At 38.4% G+C, this 17,696-nt stretch overlaps 1 protein-coding gene across 1 annotated transcript; it reads left to right on the top strand.

The window, feature by feature from the left end:
* Window positions 1-1,311: 1,311 nt before the first annotated feature.
* LOC142106960 (formyl peptide receptor-related sequence 4-like) lies at window positions 1,312-2,406 on the top strand. Its single transcript, XM_075190037.1, has one exon. The coding sequence runs from the start codon at window positions 1,314-1,316 to the stop codon at window positions 2,328-2,330; it is 1,017 nt and encodes a 338-aa protein (XP_075046138.1). The 5' UTR covers window positions 1,312-1,313; the 3' UTR covers window positions 2,331-2,406.
* The last annotated feature ends 15,290 nt before the right edge of the window (window positions 2,407-17,696 follow it).

The following is a 17,696-nucleotide window of genomic DNA, read 5'->3' as shown; positions in this document are numbered from 1 at the left end:
TGATAGCATCCAGTTCAATTTTGGTGTAAAAATCAACAAGCTTTGTAGAATTGAAATGGCCATCTCCCCTCTCCCACAACAAGGTAAATTTAAAAAAGCACCCTCTCCATTGCATTGCGTTGTTTCAATAATCTGTCTCTGCAAAATTAAAATTAGATAATGCACTTCTCAGAAAAACTATGCTCACTGGTACAAACTTTCTGTACTTAACAAGGAACATCCTCGTTGAACCCAACTTTTCCCATCGACCAGGTGCAAACAACTGCTTCAATGCAAATCCCTTGATCTTTCTCAAACCCATGCACATTGGTGGATATCTAAATGCTCCAATGCATTTGTGTTTTTTGCCAACAACTAAGGATTGTGCACTGTGTCTTGGCCATTTAACATTATGTCAATGAGACACAGAGCAAGCAGCATGTAAGACTCAGGAAAACTTCATAAGATAAAAGAAATTAGCTTACAAAAGAGATATTTCCCTATATGTATCATTCTAAGTCTGGGATGATCTTTTGTCCTTTGCTGAAATGAGTGTGATATTGTACATTCACTTACTACTATCTGACCAGATATATATCTACAGTACTAATCTTCAAAAACAACAAAGGCTGATTATCATTTCCACATTTGAAAACAGCCGTTGTAAAATCTTACAACAAAATCTCTTTTCTGTACTGGCCAAGTATAAGCATTAAAGAAATGTGTTCATTGTCATACTGTGCAGAGAGAAGCAAGCAACGAATATTAACTTAGATCGCATTAGAGCAACGAGGTAAACAGCATACAGATAGCGATAGGGTAGGTAAATCAAAAATTAATATATTGTTAAAATTTGTCTATTCCTGTCGTAAAATCCCATTATTCATAGTGATCTTTTGCATGGTAATTGCTGTTACTTAGCATGTTGAGGATTGTGAATGTCTTTTTTTTAGAGAGTAAAACAGAGCTAAAACAAAGGCAATGAGATGGATCCCTTGTGTAATTTAATAGCATGTGGAAGGGGGGGTGAGTGGGAGCTGCATCATTGCACGATATAGAACTACAATCAATTCTAGGTTATATACATTACCTGGTAAAGATACAGAACCAGTTCCGTTGGATGTATGCAAATACACTGAATTTCCTTTCTATTTCCGTAACACAGATTCTTTTTTAATCAGGGGTTTTATTATTAAAACTGTTTAATAAACATGATAAATGCAAAAAAAGAATAATATTCAATTTTTAATGTTTTTTTTCTCCCCGCTTTGTGTAACAGGACTTTGTAAAACATGGAAGAAGCTTCATTTTCTAATTATTTCACCAACTCTACAATGGATTACACCGACCCGTATGAAAATATTGAGGATAATCAGTACTTTAACATTTTCCAAAGGTTAAAGGTTCCTATTATAATTTCTTACAGTATAACCTTCATCTTGGGGACCATTGGGAATGGATTGGTCATCTGGATTGCTGGATTTAGGATGAAGAAGACAGTCGACATTTTATGGTTTCTCAACTTGGCCGTAGCTGACTTTGCATTTGACATCCTCTTCCCTCTGCAAATAACAGAATGGATTATGGACGGACATTGGCCATTAGGACAAATAATGTGCAAGATCATATTCACCGTTCTGTTCCTCAACATGTCTGTCAGTACCTCTTTCCTAATGATTATCAGTCTTGACCGGTGCACATCAGTCATGTGTCCAGTGTGGTCCAAAAACCACAGGACTCTCAAATTAGCTTCAATAATCTCATCAATGGTCTGGTCATGTTGTTTTTTACTCAGTTCCCCATATCTCGCTTTCTTTGACATTGTTCATGACTCAGATACCAATATCTCATACTGCATTCCCATGTATGCTGAAGACCATCATACAGGGGAGATGAGGTATAAAGTTATGTTCATTGCCAGATTTATCTTCATGTTCATAATCCCATTTTCCATAATAATAATTTGCTACAGCCTCATCACATCTCGGCTGAGAAGAATCAGAAGTCGTTCTGGGTCAAGTCGACCTTTCAAAGTCATTGTTACCATTGTACTTTGTTTCTTCTGTTTTTGGTTCCCATTCCATCTATGGCCCTTCATAAATTACATGAATATTGAAATTAGTTCCAATGTAGACATTGTCATGACTCAGGTTGTTTATTGCATAGGTTTCTTCAACAGCTGTGTAAATCCCATAGTCTATGTCTTTGTCGGGAGGGATTTCAAAAAGAGTTTATTTAAGTCCATTCCATTTCTCCTGGAGAGCACATTCAGAGAGAGGTATGAAACGGAAGCCGACCATCAATACGATCACACTATGGTGGCAACTGAAATGGAGACTTTTAATGCATAACTTTTTGAAGAAATGAAACATCATCTTCGTTTTTAAAATGTTTATAAACTCTCAACTCTTTACATAGGGATGATATATTGGGAAGAAAAACTTTGTTTAAAATGATATTGGTTTAAACATCATCACAAGTTTTCCTACAGTACTCTATGGTACTATGGACTACGAACCCAATTCAAGCCCCATATAAACAGTATAGCAGGAACTGTCTATGTACAGTGCTTTGCAGATTAATCCTGACTAGTATCAACACTATCAAGGAATGGTTATTTCTATTAACTGTCTGTTTATTGTCTTTGTCAAAGAATCACATTATTACAAATTAATAATAAACAGCAACACACAATTCTTAAATGGATTTTCCTTCTTAAATGTGAATATTATTAAAACTCCTCCCTTCATAATAATAATAATAATAATAATAATAATGATATTAATTATTATTATTATTATTATTATTATTATTATTATTATTATTATTATTATTATTATTATTTTGTAGAGGTCCTTTCCCATTACATATAGCTGGTACCTTAACACTGCATCGAAACCCCCTGCTATGGACTGTGCCAAGTGATGCCGAACATGACCAGCAGAGGCCCTGGGGATAGCTGGGACCCTGTAAAATACCCTGAAAAGTGAGAGCCCCCCCCAAATGAAAAAGTGCTACAAGTTATTAAGTGACTTTGAGAGGACAGATATTATACATAGATTATATATTATTTATAAGCTACAATGCATAGTACAAGTATTCAGCAAATTGACTGTAACACACTGTAAAATTTATGATGTCATCAAGGGCCTGATTCATTAAGGAATCTTAAGCCAAAGTAGGTAATTAAGGCAAAACCATGTTGCATTGGAGGGGGCGGTAAATTTAAAATGTGATGGCAGATTTATATTTGGGGTAGGGCATGTCCTAGATCAACTTTCATTTTCAGTGTACAAATAAGCTATCAAGTATTTGTGCGCTACATGAAAAGACAGACAGTATTTTTCTTATGTGTAAAATAATAAACTAATTTGCACCCCTGGCATTGTAACATGGTTTTGTCCAGAAAACTTGAGTAGGAAAACTTACTCAATTTTTTGCTTAACTTTCCTTAATGAATCAGGCCCCAAGTGTTAATATAATTGCAATAGAACATTGATGCCACTAAAAATATCCTTATAATATCCTTATCTCTAGCAGAGGGTGCTCTATATTTTATAATTTGCAACAATGCTCCTAGGGTTAATTTGATCATTTTATTAGTTACCTCTAATAATTTCAGGCATTGCAATTCTCCAAGTGCATTAGGTTAAGTGTAAGTTATGATGAGTGAGCTCATGATGAACAAACATGCAATGATGTGTAAAAATGTGAGACATGAATGTTATTTCATTTGCATGCATACAAGTCGTCGAATCTACAGGTGACTGCTCGTATTATTCTAGTTAACAGTATGGGGAGATTCAATTATGTGCGATGTGTCTCCAGACCGGTCCGCAGAGACACATCACCCCGCTGTTTAGGCTGAAATGTCCGCTCATTCTTTCCTCTTGTTCCGTAGAGATGCGCAGAAAAATGAGCAGAGATTCCTTACCGTATTAGGCGACAATATGTGGGCAGCATGGTGGCTTAGTGGTTAGCACTTCATGGCCTTATCTGTGTGGAGTTTGCATGTTCTCCCCGTGTTTGCGTGGGATTCCTTCGTGTGCTCCGGTTTCCTTCCAAACTCCAGAAACATACCGGTAGGTTAATTGGCTGCTATCAAATCGGCCCTAATCTCTCTCTCTCTGTCTGTGTGTGTTTGTTAAGGAATTTAGACTGTAACTCCAATGGGGCAGGGACTGATGTGAGTGAGTTCTCTGTACAATGCGGAATTAGTGGCGCTATATAAATAAATGATGATGATGATATGCGCTTCTGAACATCAAAGCAATATTCGTCCGCACATCACCCTGAATTAATTCTCACCCTTTGTATTACTAAACAATATTGAAGTGACGCAATTGAACTCATTAGGCCTGATTCATCAACTCACTGCTTATTTTATGCACATCACTTCCAAAATCAGTCTGCGCATACTCAGAACTGGGTGATACGAAGTTAAACGCAGCCACGGACAATGCATCTCTGTACACAAAGCGCACATACTATAGCCTATGATTTGTGGGAGGGAATGAGGTGGGCAAGGGGCGTTCGCTCATAGTCAAAGTACAGTAAAGGTGAGCGCACACAGCCACATCCGAATCAAGCCTTGGACATCGTAAAGTTGCTTAGTTTTCTGTTGTATCTCTTGCTCCAGCTACAGGGCTAGTTTAAGACCTGATCAGTAGTGATGACAGTGTTGTATGCATGCTATAATATGTGTTTGCAATCAGGAGCATCTGTAAAAATGTATTTTATGTACAGTAGAGATTAAGAGCTTCCTAATAAATGTATTTTGTGGAAATAAATTTTTTTTTTAACTGTTTGTTATTAATGTTTGTATTATTAACAAGTGACATTAATTTAACAGGTTTTTTTTTCTGTGCTGTTTTGTCATGTAGCACGCACATACTTGATAGCTTATTTGTACACTGCAATTTAAAGATGATATTTGTGTGCTACATGAAAATACAAATAAAGAAAATGGAAGTTGCTCAAATCAATTTATAGGCTACATCAGGTGCATGAAAGGGTGGGGTTATCCTAAAAGGAACAAACACACACAAATACCCCCAGCACACTGCTATAGCCAGCAACATATCTGCTATTTCTACTGTAGATAAAAATGCAAAAGTCTTAGTTGCACATATTTGCAAATGTATGTTGAAGCCACCCACCACTCCACGGTGATTTTGCTAATAGGATGGTCCTACTCTAAACAATGAGAGTCCCATATATTTGGGCCATACATATGTGTTTTTAAATTGAGAGCTAACTTACCAAAGAGGTACCCCAGAAGCCTCCAAATAGCAATCCAATGTCAGCACTCCCCCTCAGCTACTGACATCAACATGCCTCTCAGACGAATAAAGAAAATGGAAGTTGCTCAAATCAATTTATAGGCTACATCAGGTGCATGAAAGGGTGGGGTTATCCTAAAAAGAACAAACACAGACAAATTCCCCCAGCACACTGCTATAGCCAGCAACAGATCTGCTATTTCTACTGTAGATAAAAACGCAAAAGTCTTAGTTGCACACATTTGCAAATGTATGTTGAAGCCATCCACCTGGAGGCTTCTGGGGTACCTCTTTGGTAAGTTAGCTCTCAATTTAAAAACACATATGTATGGCCCAAATATATGGGACTCTCATTGTTTAGAGTAGGGCCACCCTATTAGCAAAAGCACCGTGGAGTGGTGGGTGGCTTCAACATACATTTGCAAATGTGTGCAACTAAGACTTTTGCATTTTTATCTACAGTAGAAATAGCAGATCTTTTGCTTGCTATAGCAGTGTGCTGGGGGGATTTGTCTGTATTTGTTCCTACATGAAAATACAGTCAGTATTTAACTTATGTGCAAAATAGAAAACTAATTTTCACCCCTTGCATTGTAACATGGTTTTGTCCAGGAGACTTAAGTAAGAAATTTCTTGCCCAAGTTCCTTAATGAATCAGGCCCTATATTATTAACAGGTGACATAATAGTTTTTTTTGTGTGCGCTATTTTGGGACTTTATATTCCACATATGTATTGGAAGTATCCTGCAGTGTATTGTCTGCTAGAGTAGAGCACCCTTAGACCCATGTTCATCAACAGACATATATTCAGCTCCTTGTTGAATACAGATGTGCGTATGCCGGATATACGTGCATTTTAAGAAAACGCAATTTATGTTCGTTTTGCGCGCCTTAATGAATCAGGACCATTGTTCAGGATATACTGTAATCAAAAGTGTGCTCAGAGAGTTACTGTTAAATTACTTTAAATGAGGCTTGGGCAGCCTGTGTCTCCTCAGCTGCTGGAGAACTAGAACTCCCAGCATACTTATTGTGAGTATAGCGGGCCATGCTGACAGTGAGACTTTCACAACGTTTGCTGTATGTGAGGTCTTCTCAACCATCTTTAGTGGAGCTAAATCTCTGCGTTCACAGTAGTTCAACAGCCGCAAGAGAATGACAGCGTATTGATATCTGCTATACATCCTTGTATATAGTTGACCTGTAGTATAAGTTGACTAAGGGAAACATAACATTTATATCACTTTCTCAGAGGGAAGAGGTCTGGGACAATCAGTGAATTTGCTGGAGAGCTGGTAGACACGACACAGCCAAAATAAATAAACCATGTCCCAATCCCCACGTCTCACAACCGCATTTTACCACCTGTGGCAGGGTGCTTACCTTGTCTTGTGGCATAAATACCACTCAGCATTAGTTTTGTAAACTGTGCTTAATGAAAGTAGCACATTAAAGGCACATTGCAGTTCTTTGTTTAAACTCAAGATGGCAGTATAGGTCATTTAATAGATGTGCTTGGTGCATCTTACCAAATTTGTTTAAAAGTGAAATTTCCTATTGAAGGATACAGCAGCCAGCCTTGTTCAGCCACCTTTTGCAGAAAATAGTTTATAACAGAACGAACGTTTGCACACAGCCAATATCAAATATATCAAGCTCTGTTAAACAAAAGTCATAGAAACAAAATGATGATAACTTGTAATGGTTTTCTTTAGATATCAGAACAGCTCTGATTAAATTAGGTAGATTATGGTAAGTTGGTCACTGCAAGCTATACTGACATATTTTCAGTGACAGTCCATCCAATACACTTAGTGGTATATTTACTAAACTGCGGGTTTGAAAAAGTGGAGATGTTGTCTATAGCAGCCAATCAGATTCTAACTGTCGCTTTGTAGAATGCACTAAATAAATGATAACTAGAATCTGATTGGTTGCTGTAGTCACTTTTTCAAAACCGCAGTTTAGTAAATATACCCCTAAGGGTATATGTGCAAAGGTGTCACTGCTTTCTCATAGCGAATGTTTGCACCAATTTTATGCAGTGCACAAATATATTAACATGAAAATGGAGATATCTATCATGGTGTTAAACACATGAATATGCTTAGTTATACACACACATGCAAATATCATATTTCATTTTGTGTTATGAGATTTTTTTAAATTAAAACAAATGGTGGAGAAGATACAGTCGGGGGGGGGGGGGTTGTTCTCTGTTCCTATTTTTCTCATGCAAAGGGTCTATTTTTTTTTTTCCTATGAAGTGCTATACTTAGCCTATGCTTTGAATGAGACATCTTTATATGGGAGATGCTATCACTAGTGGCAAATTAATGTAACAAACGCTGGACTGAGTCGTATTTTCAGATAAAAAAATGAAAAGTTGAAATGAATGAAGACAGTTCTCCTGAAGAGAAAGTAAAGTGAACAAAATTAAAATAATGGCTTGACTGCATATTTTGCAGTATGTAAATAACCTTCAATGACTTTACACAAGTAATAGACATCCCAGCAATAGTGTATACTGGTGCAGACTTTTTTTTTTTGCAAGATTTTTTTGCTTGTTTGCATATGACAATTTTTCAAAAACAAAACAAATGAGAGAAAATGAATTATTACATCATTTTATAATCTAAGGTTTTTGCTCCCAGTATATAATGAAAAGTTCCATCCTCGGGACCTCACCAACGGTGTCAAAATACATTTCCTTCTTCTGGATCAACACAATTCGAAGTTATGGTTGAACTTGATAGACGCGTTTCTTTTACCAACCTTATCAACTAGGATGCTGGTTTGGCATTAGTAGCAAGTCCAGCTACTGGGTATAACTTTGCACCTGGAGTAGCAATTTGTGCTGCAGGGAGGCAAATATAAAATGTACAACATGATTCTGAATTTTATTATTCCAGTAATAGGGAGGTGACAGGCATGTGTCCCTGCTTATGCATCTAGAATGATGTGCCCATGACCACTTTCACAAATCATCGTAAGTATTTGTATTAATATAAAGTCCTTAACGGCCAATAAAAAAATTATGAGAATTGGAGCAGCAATTTAGGGAAGGTCCAAGTTGGAGATATGAAGCCACAGGTAGCTAAGTACAGAATGTAATTCTGAAACTTTTGAAATCCTGACTTAAATGTAAGTACTTTAGAAAATCAATGGATGCTTACTACCAAAATGTACTCCAAGCAAGTTGAATACCCAGATCTGTGGCAGACTGGCATTGCTCTTTTAATGTCGGCGTTGTGATTGTCGACATTGTGAATGTTGACAACCTCACTGTCGACATTTTAAAACTGTCCCCAGAATGGAAGTGTCGACTTTTTGGCTGGAAACATTTTCATGTCGACAGGATAATTTCCGACATTTCCATTGTCAACAGTATGTACCAAACTCAATTAATGGATTTTACAACTCCACTAATTTTCATTCATAAAAAACTTGTTTTTGTTCAAAGAAAAGAATGAAAATGGTGTCTTCAAATCCTTTGTGAGTTGTGCGAAAATGAAAGAAGACTCCGTCGGGGCAAATCTATTAGTTCTATTAATTCTTCGGATGAGTTAAATCCTTTCTTTTTATATTGTCTACTCCTCACAACTGAGTTACAAACACTATATATACTGTAGACTAGACATGGAGACAATATCAGTATTGGTACGTCATGCATCAATTTCCTACTCCAACTCTTTACTAGTGAAGTAGTATATTTTAACTCTTTGTTTTTTCCTGTTTTATAGAAAGAACTTTGTGTTCAAATGTATCTACTTATTTCTTAACTTCACTCAATTGTGTTCTATATTCCTCATTGCTTTTATAAAATTTCTAAATATATGTTAGTAAGAAGCAACTTTTATTTTGTTAAAAAAATCAATTAATGTCATAGATATTAAGTCTAACCGAGTGTGGTGAACATTTATCCAATGTTTTATACAGGTTTTTTTGTGTGCTTTTTTTTTTTTGCAAAGTTACTATTTTGCAATGCAAATGAGGGTTCTTTGAAGAAGTGTAGCCCTCTGGGGATAAGACACATTTCTAAATGCTTTTCTAATGTAGTAATATCCCACCGCATTCTTACTTGCATAATTGATATTTTTTCAAGCGTATTAAAATTTGAACTTAAATCCCTGTTGCAGTCAGGTCAATCCCGGTAAATTCATCAGCAAATATAATTGAAAACTGTTGTGATATTTTGATCTCATTTGCCAGAACAAATTGAATCAGAATGAATAAAAAAGAGAAAACTATATTTATTTCATATTATTATTTTGCAATAAAACTAATTTTTATGATTGAGACGAGCTAAAGAGAAACAGCTATCACAGAAGCAAAATAAAGTAAGCTAAACTAAGCAAAACACAGACCCTGATTCATTAAGGCATGCAAAATGAACATATTGGGGTGGATTCATTAAGGAAAGCAAAGCAAAAAATGGAGTAAATTTGCACCTGTGCAAAACCATGTAGCATTGAAGGGGGAGGTAAATATAAAATGTTAGGACATATTTATAGTTGGGGTACAGCATGTCCTTAATCAACTTTAAATTTCAGTGTAAAAATAAAGCTATGAAGTATTTGTGTGCTACACGAAAAAGCAGCCAGTATTTTCCTTAGGTAAAAAAATAATAAACTTACTTGCACCCCTTGCATTGTAACATGGTTTGCCCTTGAGCAAATTTGCTCCATTTTTTTTTCTTTACTCTTCTTAATGAATCAGGTCCATTGTGTGCTAATTTAAAAAGTCATATAAATCGGGCATACGCAGGTCCATATTCAACTGGAAGAGTATCTTAAGAAACGTTTCTTGTTGAATATGGGTCTAGGTAAGCTCTGCTTATACACCACTTGCCATATTGAGACAAACACAATACATTGTAGGATATGTACAATACATAAGTGCAATATAATCATACTTGCCAACTCTCCCAGAATGTCCATGAGACTCCCGGGTTCCGGGTGGGTCTCCCGGACTCCTGGGAGTGTATGGCAGTGTCCCGCATCTGCCCACTTCCAAGTGAAGTGGGCAGAATTTGGTCCAAAATGCCACAATTTTCCAGGAATCGTGGGCATTTGTCCTCGCCCCCCGGCTGCAAAATGACTTGTTTGCTTCATTACGTGACGGGGCTCCAAAAATTGCGTCATTTTGGATCCGTCCCCCGCACCTTCCCCTGGTAGCTCCCGGACGACAACTAGAACAAGTTAGCAAGTATGAATATAACACACAGAAAAAAGTATTAAATTATTGTCACTTGTTAATAATATAGTCACTAAAAAACATTAAAATTAGGTATTTTTCCCCCAATATTTTTCCCATTATATGTATTTTTCTGTTATTAATGTCTACTGTACATAAAATGCATTTTTACAGGTGCTCCTGATTGCAAACACATGTTGAAGCATACACAGCCGTCATCATTATCACTTCGCACTTACACCCGACCTGTAACTGATGAAAGTGAAATGACAGAAAACACGTACCTTAGAGATGCCCAAAGCTTGAATAGGATGCTGCTGCGTGCACTCAAACACACCCCTACTGTACATTGACTACACGCGTACGCCCAGTCCCCTCCCTGTTCCACCCATGAAATCGCAGCCTGTGGTAAGGGTCCTTTGAGTTCAAAGATTAATTCGATATTCTTGCGTTCACTGGTGTGTAGTTAGTTTCTGGCCATGCACAGTGCGATTTAATGCAAAAAAAAACAGCACATATCAGCATGAATGTATCTTCTTAAATCAGGCCAAATAACTTTATATAATAAATCCAATATTTTGTAATAAGTACAATATTTCTCATTCAGTTCCAACAGTCCGTAGATTACTTGCTTCAGCTTTCCCGTATACGATTCGCAATGGCAGAGATACTAAATCTAGTATAATATTCCAAAGAAATGAGCGCAACATGGAGAAGTATGTGATTACACAAAAAGCTTTGTGCTTCTGTGAACGTTCTGATGATGTGATTGGCTTTAAGTTTGTTTTTATCCCCTCTCACTTAGTAATTTGCCACAGATAAATGAGAAGTAGATGAAGATAGATAAAAAAAAGTTCCGTCATCCTCATCAAGGTTCCTTAACAAACGCATCTCAGTCACAGATCTTTGACCATTTTTAGGGATTAAAGATAGAAATAGGACATTGAAAAACACGTGGGTATGCATAATGTTTTTTATGTGCACAAATGGTCTGCATAGTGCAACCATAGATGCCCACCTACATCCAGGTTTTCGGGTTTGTTCCTGGAAAATTAATTTGCATTTCCTTTGAATTTCAAACTGGAAATGTGCAGGGTGAGAAGACTGGCAATGTCTTACATACTACACAGGAGAACCCCCAAAGTACTGCTTAGTTTAGCTTCATGTATGTATTAAATTAGTCATAAGAGTGAGGGGACACCAGCACTGTCTGAATTACATGTGTAGCCCTCTGTGTGTGGAGTTGTGTAGATGCAAACTTTTCTCCACCTACCTATGAAGGTTCTCTTACTCACCACATGTCTAGGTCATTCCAGGAACGGTGGGTGTTTATGCAAACAGATTGGGACTCAGTTGACCAGTTGACTGTTGGCAATCAACAGTTGCCTACGAGCATTACCTCTCGTCTGGCTTAAGTTGGAATGGAACTGAAAGAGATGGGGTTCTGAGGACCCTTTCATTGAAAGGAAGAGTCCTCCTGTTTCCTGGGAGTCTTCCTCCCTGGCCCCCACTTTGTGTATTTAAATAGTCTCATCTCACCACTACATCTAGTCATGCTCCCACAGGTAATACACTCATTCATACACAATAAAGGGCAAAGCTTATACTCAAGTAAATAAGGGGGTATAACGTGTCACGTTTGTGTGCTTGAAAGTTTTTATAGAAATGTATCTAGAAAATGTTTTTTCTTATAAAGTGCACAGAGAAGGGGCAGAAGGCTTCATATGAGGCAGTTCCCAATAATCAACACCTCCTGAGTACAGATAATATACAAGTCCTTTGCATTAAGAAACACACTCTGCAGACTCATACTCAGAAGGTAAAGCCCCCTAAATGCACCTTCACCACCTGTTGGATTTCATAAACATCTCATATAAGTCTAATCCCATAAAATTAAATCATAATTAGATGTGCACCTGGCTCACATGCAGCAAACAATGCACCTATATAGCCAGCTCCTCCAATCAAAAGATGCCAAAATCTGCACCCCACCGACACTGCTGTTTTGGGCTGCAAATCCATGCAATTCTCCTTCACAGTAGGGGTATTTCTACGAAAATAGGTGCATGACATTACAAAATGGCCTTTGCTCTATAGTTTTACTCTTTCATTAATGATCTTTACTGTCCACAATAAACTAACTACTAGATCTAACATGGTTCTTCTGAAAATTAAAATTGGCCATTAAAATTATAATTATATTCTTAAGACTCGTAATGTCGCGGTTCTCGCTGTACCTGCTATGTGCTTTATTAGACTGAAGTGTTAGCTCATCTCACTCATCCGGTGATCACACCGTACTCAGGGCCGCGATCGGGGGGTACGACCAGTACTGTTGTGAGGGGCCCGGACAGACGTCTTCGTCTGTCTGGGCTCCCTGGGCTGTCCGAGCCCCTCAGTCTGACTGACCGCTCTACCCCTTCTTTCCGCGATGCTGCAGCTCCGCCTCCCATTAACTGTGATTGGGGGAGGGAGAGGGGGACATTAACTCTGATTGGGGGTGGGAGAGGGGGACATTAACTGTGATTGGGGAAAGGAGAGGGGGACAGTAACTGTGATTGGGGAAGGGAGAGGGGGACATTAACTGTGATTGGGGAAGGGAGAGGGGGACAGTAACTGTGATTGGGGAAGGGAGAGGGTGACATTAACTCTGATTGGGGGTGGGAGAGGGGGACATTAACTGTGATTGGGGGAGGGAGAGGGGGACATTAACTGTGATTGGGGGAGGGAGAGGGGGACATTAACTGTGATTGGGGAGGGAGAGGGGGACATTAACTGTGATGGGTGAGAGGGGGACATTAACTGTGATTGGGGGGAGGTAGAGGGGGGCATTTTCTTTAGGGGGAGGGGAACCTTTACTGTGATGAGGAGGTGGGGGAATGTACTGTGATGAGGGATAGGGGGCGTATGTATGGTGAAGAGGGAGGAGGGCCCATGTATGGGGAGGGGGGCCCTGCCAGATTAATTGGGCCAGATTAATGGGCCCCATGGGTTCTGATGGCAGTTCTGACTGTACTATACAACTACCTGTAGGAGTTCGATGTGAGAGGGAGCACAAGCTGCAGCTGTCCTCTGTCTGCATATTGGATTTGACAGACAATTATGATATATGCTGCTTGAAGTACAAACTCTTCCATCTACCTGATCTGTGTCCTAATGCCAGGGATTATGAGTTGAAGGGAGAGTTGTAACCAAATCGCTTGTAGATAAAATTGACATTGAGAACATTAAGCTGTAGGAACAAAACATCTAATTAGACAAGATGCGCACTTTCTGTCCATGGTCTCACTAATCCTGGATCCAGTTCCCCATTTCTACTAAATCCAGTCTCTGCAAAACACAAACAAAGGTTTACCTATTTAACATGTTCACTGCCGGTCACATAGTACATCATTGGATGTACATTTTATATTTATTTATTTAATCCATTTATTTACATGCTATTTACACAGCACACAGCAATGGGGTCATGAGTTTGATTCCCAAACATGGCCTTATCTGTGTGGAGTTTGTATGCTCTCCCTGTGTTTGCGTGGGTTTCCTCCGGGTGCTCCGGTTTCCTCCCACACTCCAAAAAAAACATACTGGTAGGTTAATTGGCTGCTATCAAAATTGACCCTAGTCTTTCTCTCTGTCTTGTGTGTGTGTTAGAGAATTTAGACTGTAAGCTCCAATGGGGCAGGGACTGATGTGAATGAAGTCTCTGTACAGCGCTGCGGAATTAGTGGCGCTATATAAATAAATGGTGATGATGATGATGATGATGAATCAAAGCAGATCTGGTAAAAAGACTGTTTGTGTTCTATTAACGGTAAAAAAAAATGATTGTTCCCATCCAAAAGTGGTTCGAAAGCCCAAAAGGATTTATTTACAACCAAAGTAAATTTAAAAGTGCCGCCATTACATAATGCTAGTACATAGCACAACAGTTTCAGTCCAGAAATACTACTTGTAGTCACAGATTGGGAATTTTTATTCAATATAGTAAATTCAGAGATCGTTTGTCAAGAGGTCAAGATCTCTCAAGAAATCGACACTCAATAGGTCAAACTGTCTTCATTGTATCGGTATGCAACAGTTGGTTTTCGAACCCGCTTAGCTTAAGGCTCCCACTACTAGATCCTACTTGAAACATTCTAAAGTTGTGAATCTTTTATTTAATACTTTATTAATCAATCTAAAATTTTATTAATATTACATATGTGTAACACTTATAATTACTGTGCATAAAATACGGTTTGCAATGTGAACGCAAAATACTACATGCATATCGCAGGGAATGGTAATTGGTACAAAATTTATTTTTCAATAACAATATGATGTACTAAAATTAATTACTTTATTAGTCCCGTGCGGAATATAATAGAGAGTGAAGTCAATGGACAGTGGTGCATTATTGTGCACTTTATGCTGATTTAGTAATTGCTACTTTTATTTATCATCATACATTATATCACTCTAACGAGTAAAGATTATCTTATGATGAGCCCGCTGGCACACCGGGACTTAACTGTACATCCTACTGCGCTGTGTGTAATTGCACCAGACAGTACATTTATGTCCTGGTGAAATTCAGATTACTCCCACTGGTACACTCTCACAACTGTCCCAATCTCTACTCTAAGCCACACTTACTCATCTTGTTTCAGCTGTACTCTTCTCTTTATTAGATTGTAAGCTCTCTGACGAGCAGGGTCCTCCCTACCCTTGTTTTTATGTCTGTATTTATTCTGTCTACCCTGCATCTCCCTGTTTTATGAATGCCTTGTATTCCACACTATCCAGTGCTACGGAGCACTGTCAGAGCTAAAAAAAAAATCAACAGCAATAATAATAATACTACTACTAATAAAATAATAATAATTAATTTGCAAGTTTCCATTTGTCTCCTGAAATACTGTTAGGTTTAGCTTCATGTATATCTTAAATGAATTATGAGAATTGATAATTGTCTTGATTACACGTGTCATTTTTGTGCTTGAAAATTTTTACTACAGTGATTAAAGTGTTCCTAGAAATGAATTTTTTCATCTAGAAGGAGATTGTAAGTATAGGATGAGGTCCCATTTGCCCTGCTTCAAAACCATACTTGCCAGCTCTCCCTGAATGTCAGGGAGTCTCCCTGAAATAGGGGTGATCTCCCTCACTCCCTGAAGAGTCTGGCATTCTCCCTGATGTTGAGCCAGTACAAGACGTGGTTGGCTTCGCCATCTGTGGCATGATGACACAGTTCAGAAATTGTGTCCTATGTCCATGTATTGATGTCTATGGAGGTGGCCATTTTCATGGAGACGAAGATTTAATCAAAGATTGACAGGTAAGACAACATGACTTCAGTAAAGGAGACAGAAATGTAAAAGACACTTCAGTCTCTAGAGATTCTTTAATGCTTTTCTTTAATGCATAGTTGCCTACTCTCCCGGACATTCCGGGAGATTCCGGCATTCTGGGAGACCTCCCAGTCTCCCTGGAGAGCAGGGCAACCTCCTGGTTCTCGCCCCCGCAATAGATAAGTGGTGGGGGCAGGGCTTAATGACACAAATATTTTGTCATCTTAACCCCACCCCCTGCTGTAATTGGCCAAAATTGTGACAATCGTTTAGGGGACGGGGCCAAAATGATGCGATTCGTCAAGCCCCGCCCCTGCATGCCCACCTCCTCCAGGATCTCCCTGAAGCCAATGAGGAAAAGTTGGCAAGTATGTTCAAAAGATCTGCAAATAAATCAGGTCCAAGAGAAGAGTGTGCGCCCTCCCGCAGGCCGGGGATATCTTCTACATGTACCCTCTCTGACTCAGTATCTCATTTAAATAAATCATAACTCTTTTCCACACAAAATGAAATGTGTTTATTCCATGTGGGTTTGCAAGTAGGAATACAATCTAAGGACCTCCTCAGATCTACCCAACCAACCAATCCCATGCAAAGTTTTGCAACGCCGGAGATGTGGTTATCTTGGTTTGCAACTCCAAGAGCTTACCTATGAAAACATGTTTGTTTCTGTTAAAGTAGGTGCTTGATGTCACAGCAATTTCACTCTGCTTTTCCACTCGTTCCACTTGTCAGAGAACAAGTACACTAACATCTAAGCTTATGCCTTTGCATGTGAACGCACGCTATTTCTATTAAAAGTCTTAAACAAAGTCTCCTTTCAGGAGTTTAAAAATGAAAATAAAATGTGGAAAAGTGGAAAAACTAAAACAAGTTAATAAAAACAAAACCAGAGAAAAAACAAACCAGCTCTCGGTATATCCCATATTATATATGGTACCAGCTGCTTGGCAATAAGCCCGCGCTCGGTATAGCCCATATTGTATATGGTACCAGCTGCGTGGCAATAAGCCAGCGCTCAGTATAGCCCATATTGTATGTGGTACCAGCTGCGTTGCATTATAAATGCCCATATATGTATACAAAACAAAAAAGACAGTTGTCAGCGCTTATCCTTTACACTGCATATCTGTGTGTATCTAGCAAAATGAAAACATGAGGTATTAGTTCATATTTTGATCAAAACATTTATACCTGCATCCCAGTGTCAAAGACACTTCAGTATATATCTATTGTAACAAAGGGAGGCATTTTTCTGACAAGAGGCAGAGAAAGTATACAAACAGAATAAAACATTGGCACAGTTATGCACCTAGGTTGAGATTAAACCAGGTAAAAACGTATGTGTAGTTTAAAGTTTGTTAACTTACATGATTACCTCTCAGCAAACAGACAGGGTGTGTCTGGGCAAACAGAGCCACTGATGGGTGTTTTCTTTTAAAGGGAAGGTGGGTGTGTCACCTGTCCATGAAGCTAAGGCTGGGGGAGGAGTAACATGTATAAAAGCTTGTTTGTGCCATTTGTTCAGGGAGATCAACGCTGGGTAAGCTGGCTGGTCTTGAGAGAGCTGAGCTATGTCTAGCTAGCGTTTAGGGTCTCCAAGTATTGCTGTGAAATCTGTAAGGTGTCAAAACATTTACCATCCTGACAATAAAACTACATAAAAAGGAAGAAGTTGTTCGCGTGTGCTTCAGCAGTAGCGGGCTCTTGCCACACTATATATAACTTTTATTGTGAAACATTTACGACATCATTACTAATTAAGAACACACAAGTTACAGTAAATTTAACAATACATTTGTGGAGTTCCAGTAACTGTATAAAAAACAAAGCGCCAAATCATTGTTCAATGCTTTTTTTCCTATATTTGCTATTTTTTTCCATGTAAAATCCTTGTTAAAAAAAAAA

Source organism: Mixophyes fleayi, chromosome 11 (genome assembly GCF_038048845.1).
Source record: "Mixophyes fleayi isolate aMixFle1 chromosome 11, aMixFle1.hap1, whole genome shotgun sequence".
Classification (NCBI taxonomy): domain Eukaryota; kingdom Metazoa; phylum Chordata; class Amphibia; order Anura; family Limnodynastidae; genus Mixophyes; species Mixophyes fleayi.
This window is presented reverse-complemented; position numbering and strand designations above follow the sequence as displayed.

Coding starts and splice junctions, on each gene's coding strand:
- LOC142106960 (XM_075190037.1), top strand. CDS start 1,314: ATGGATTACACCGACCCGTATGAAAATATTGAGGATAATCAGTACTTT.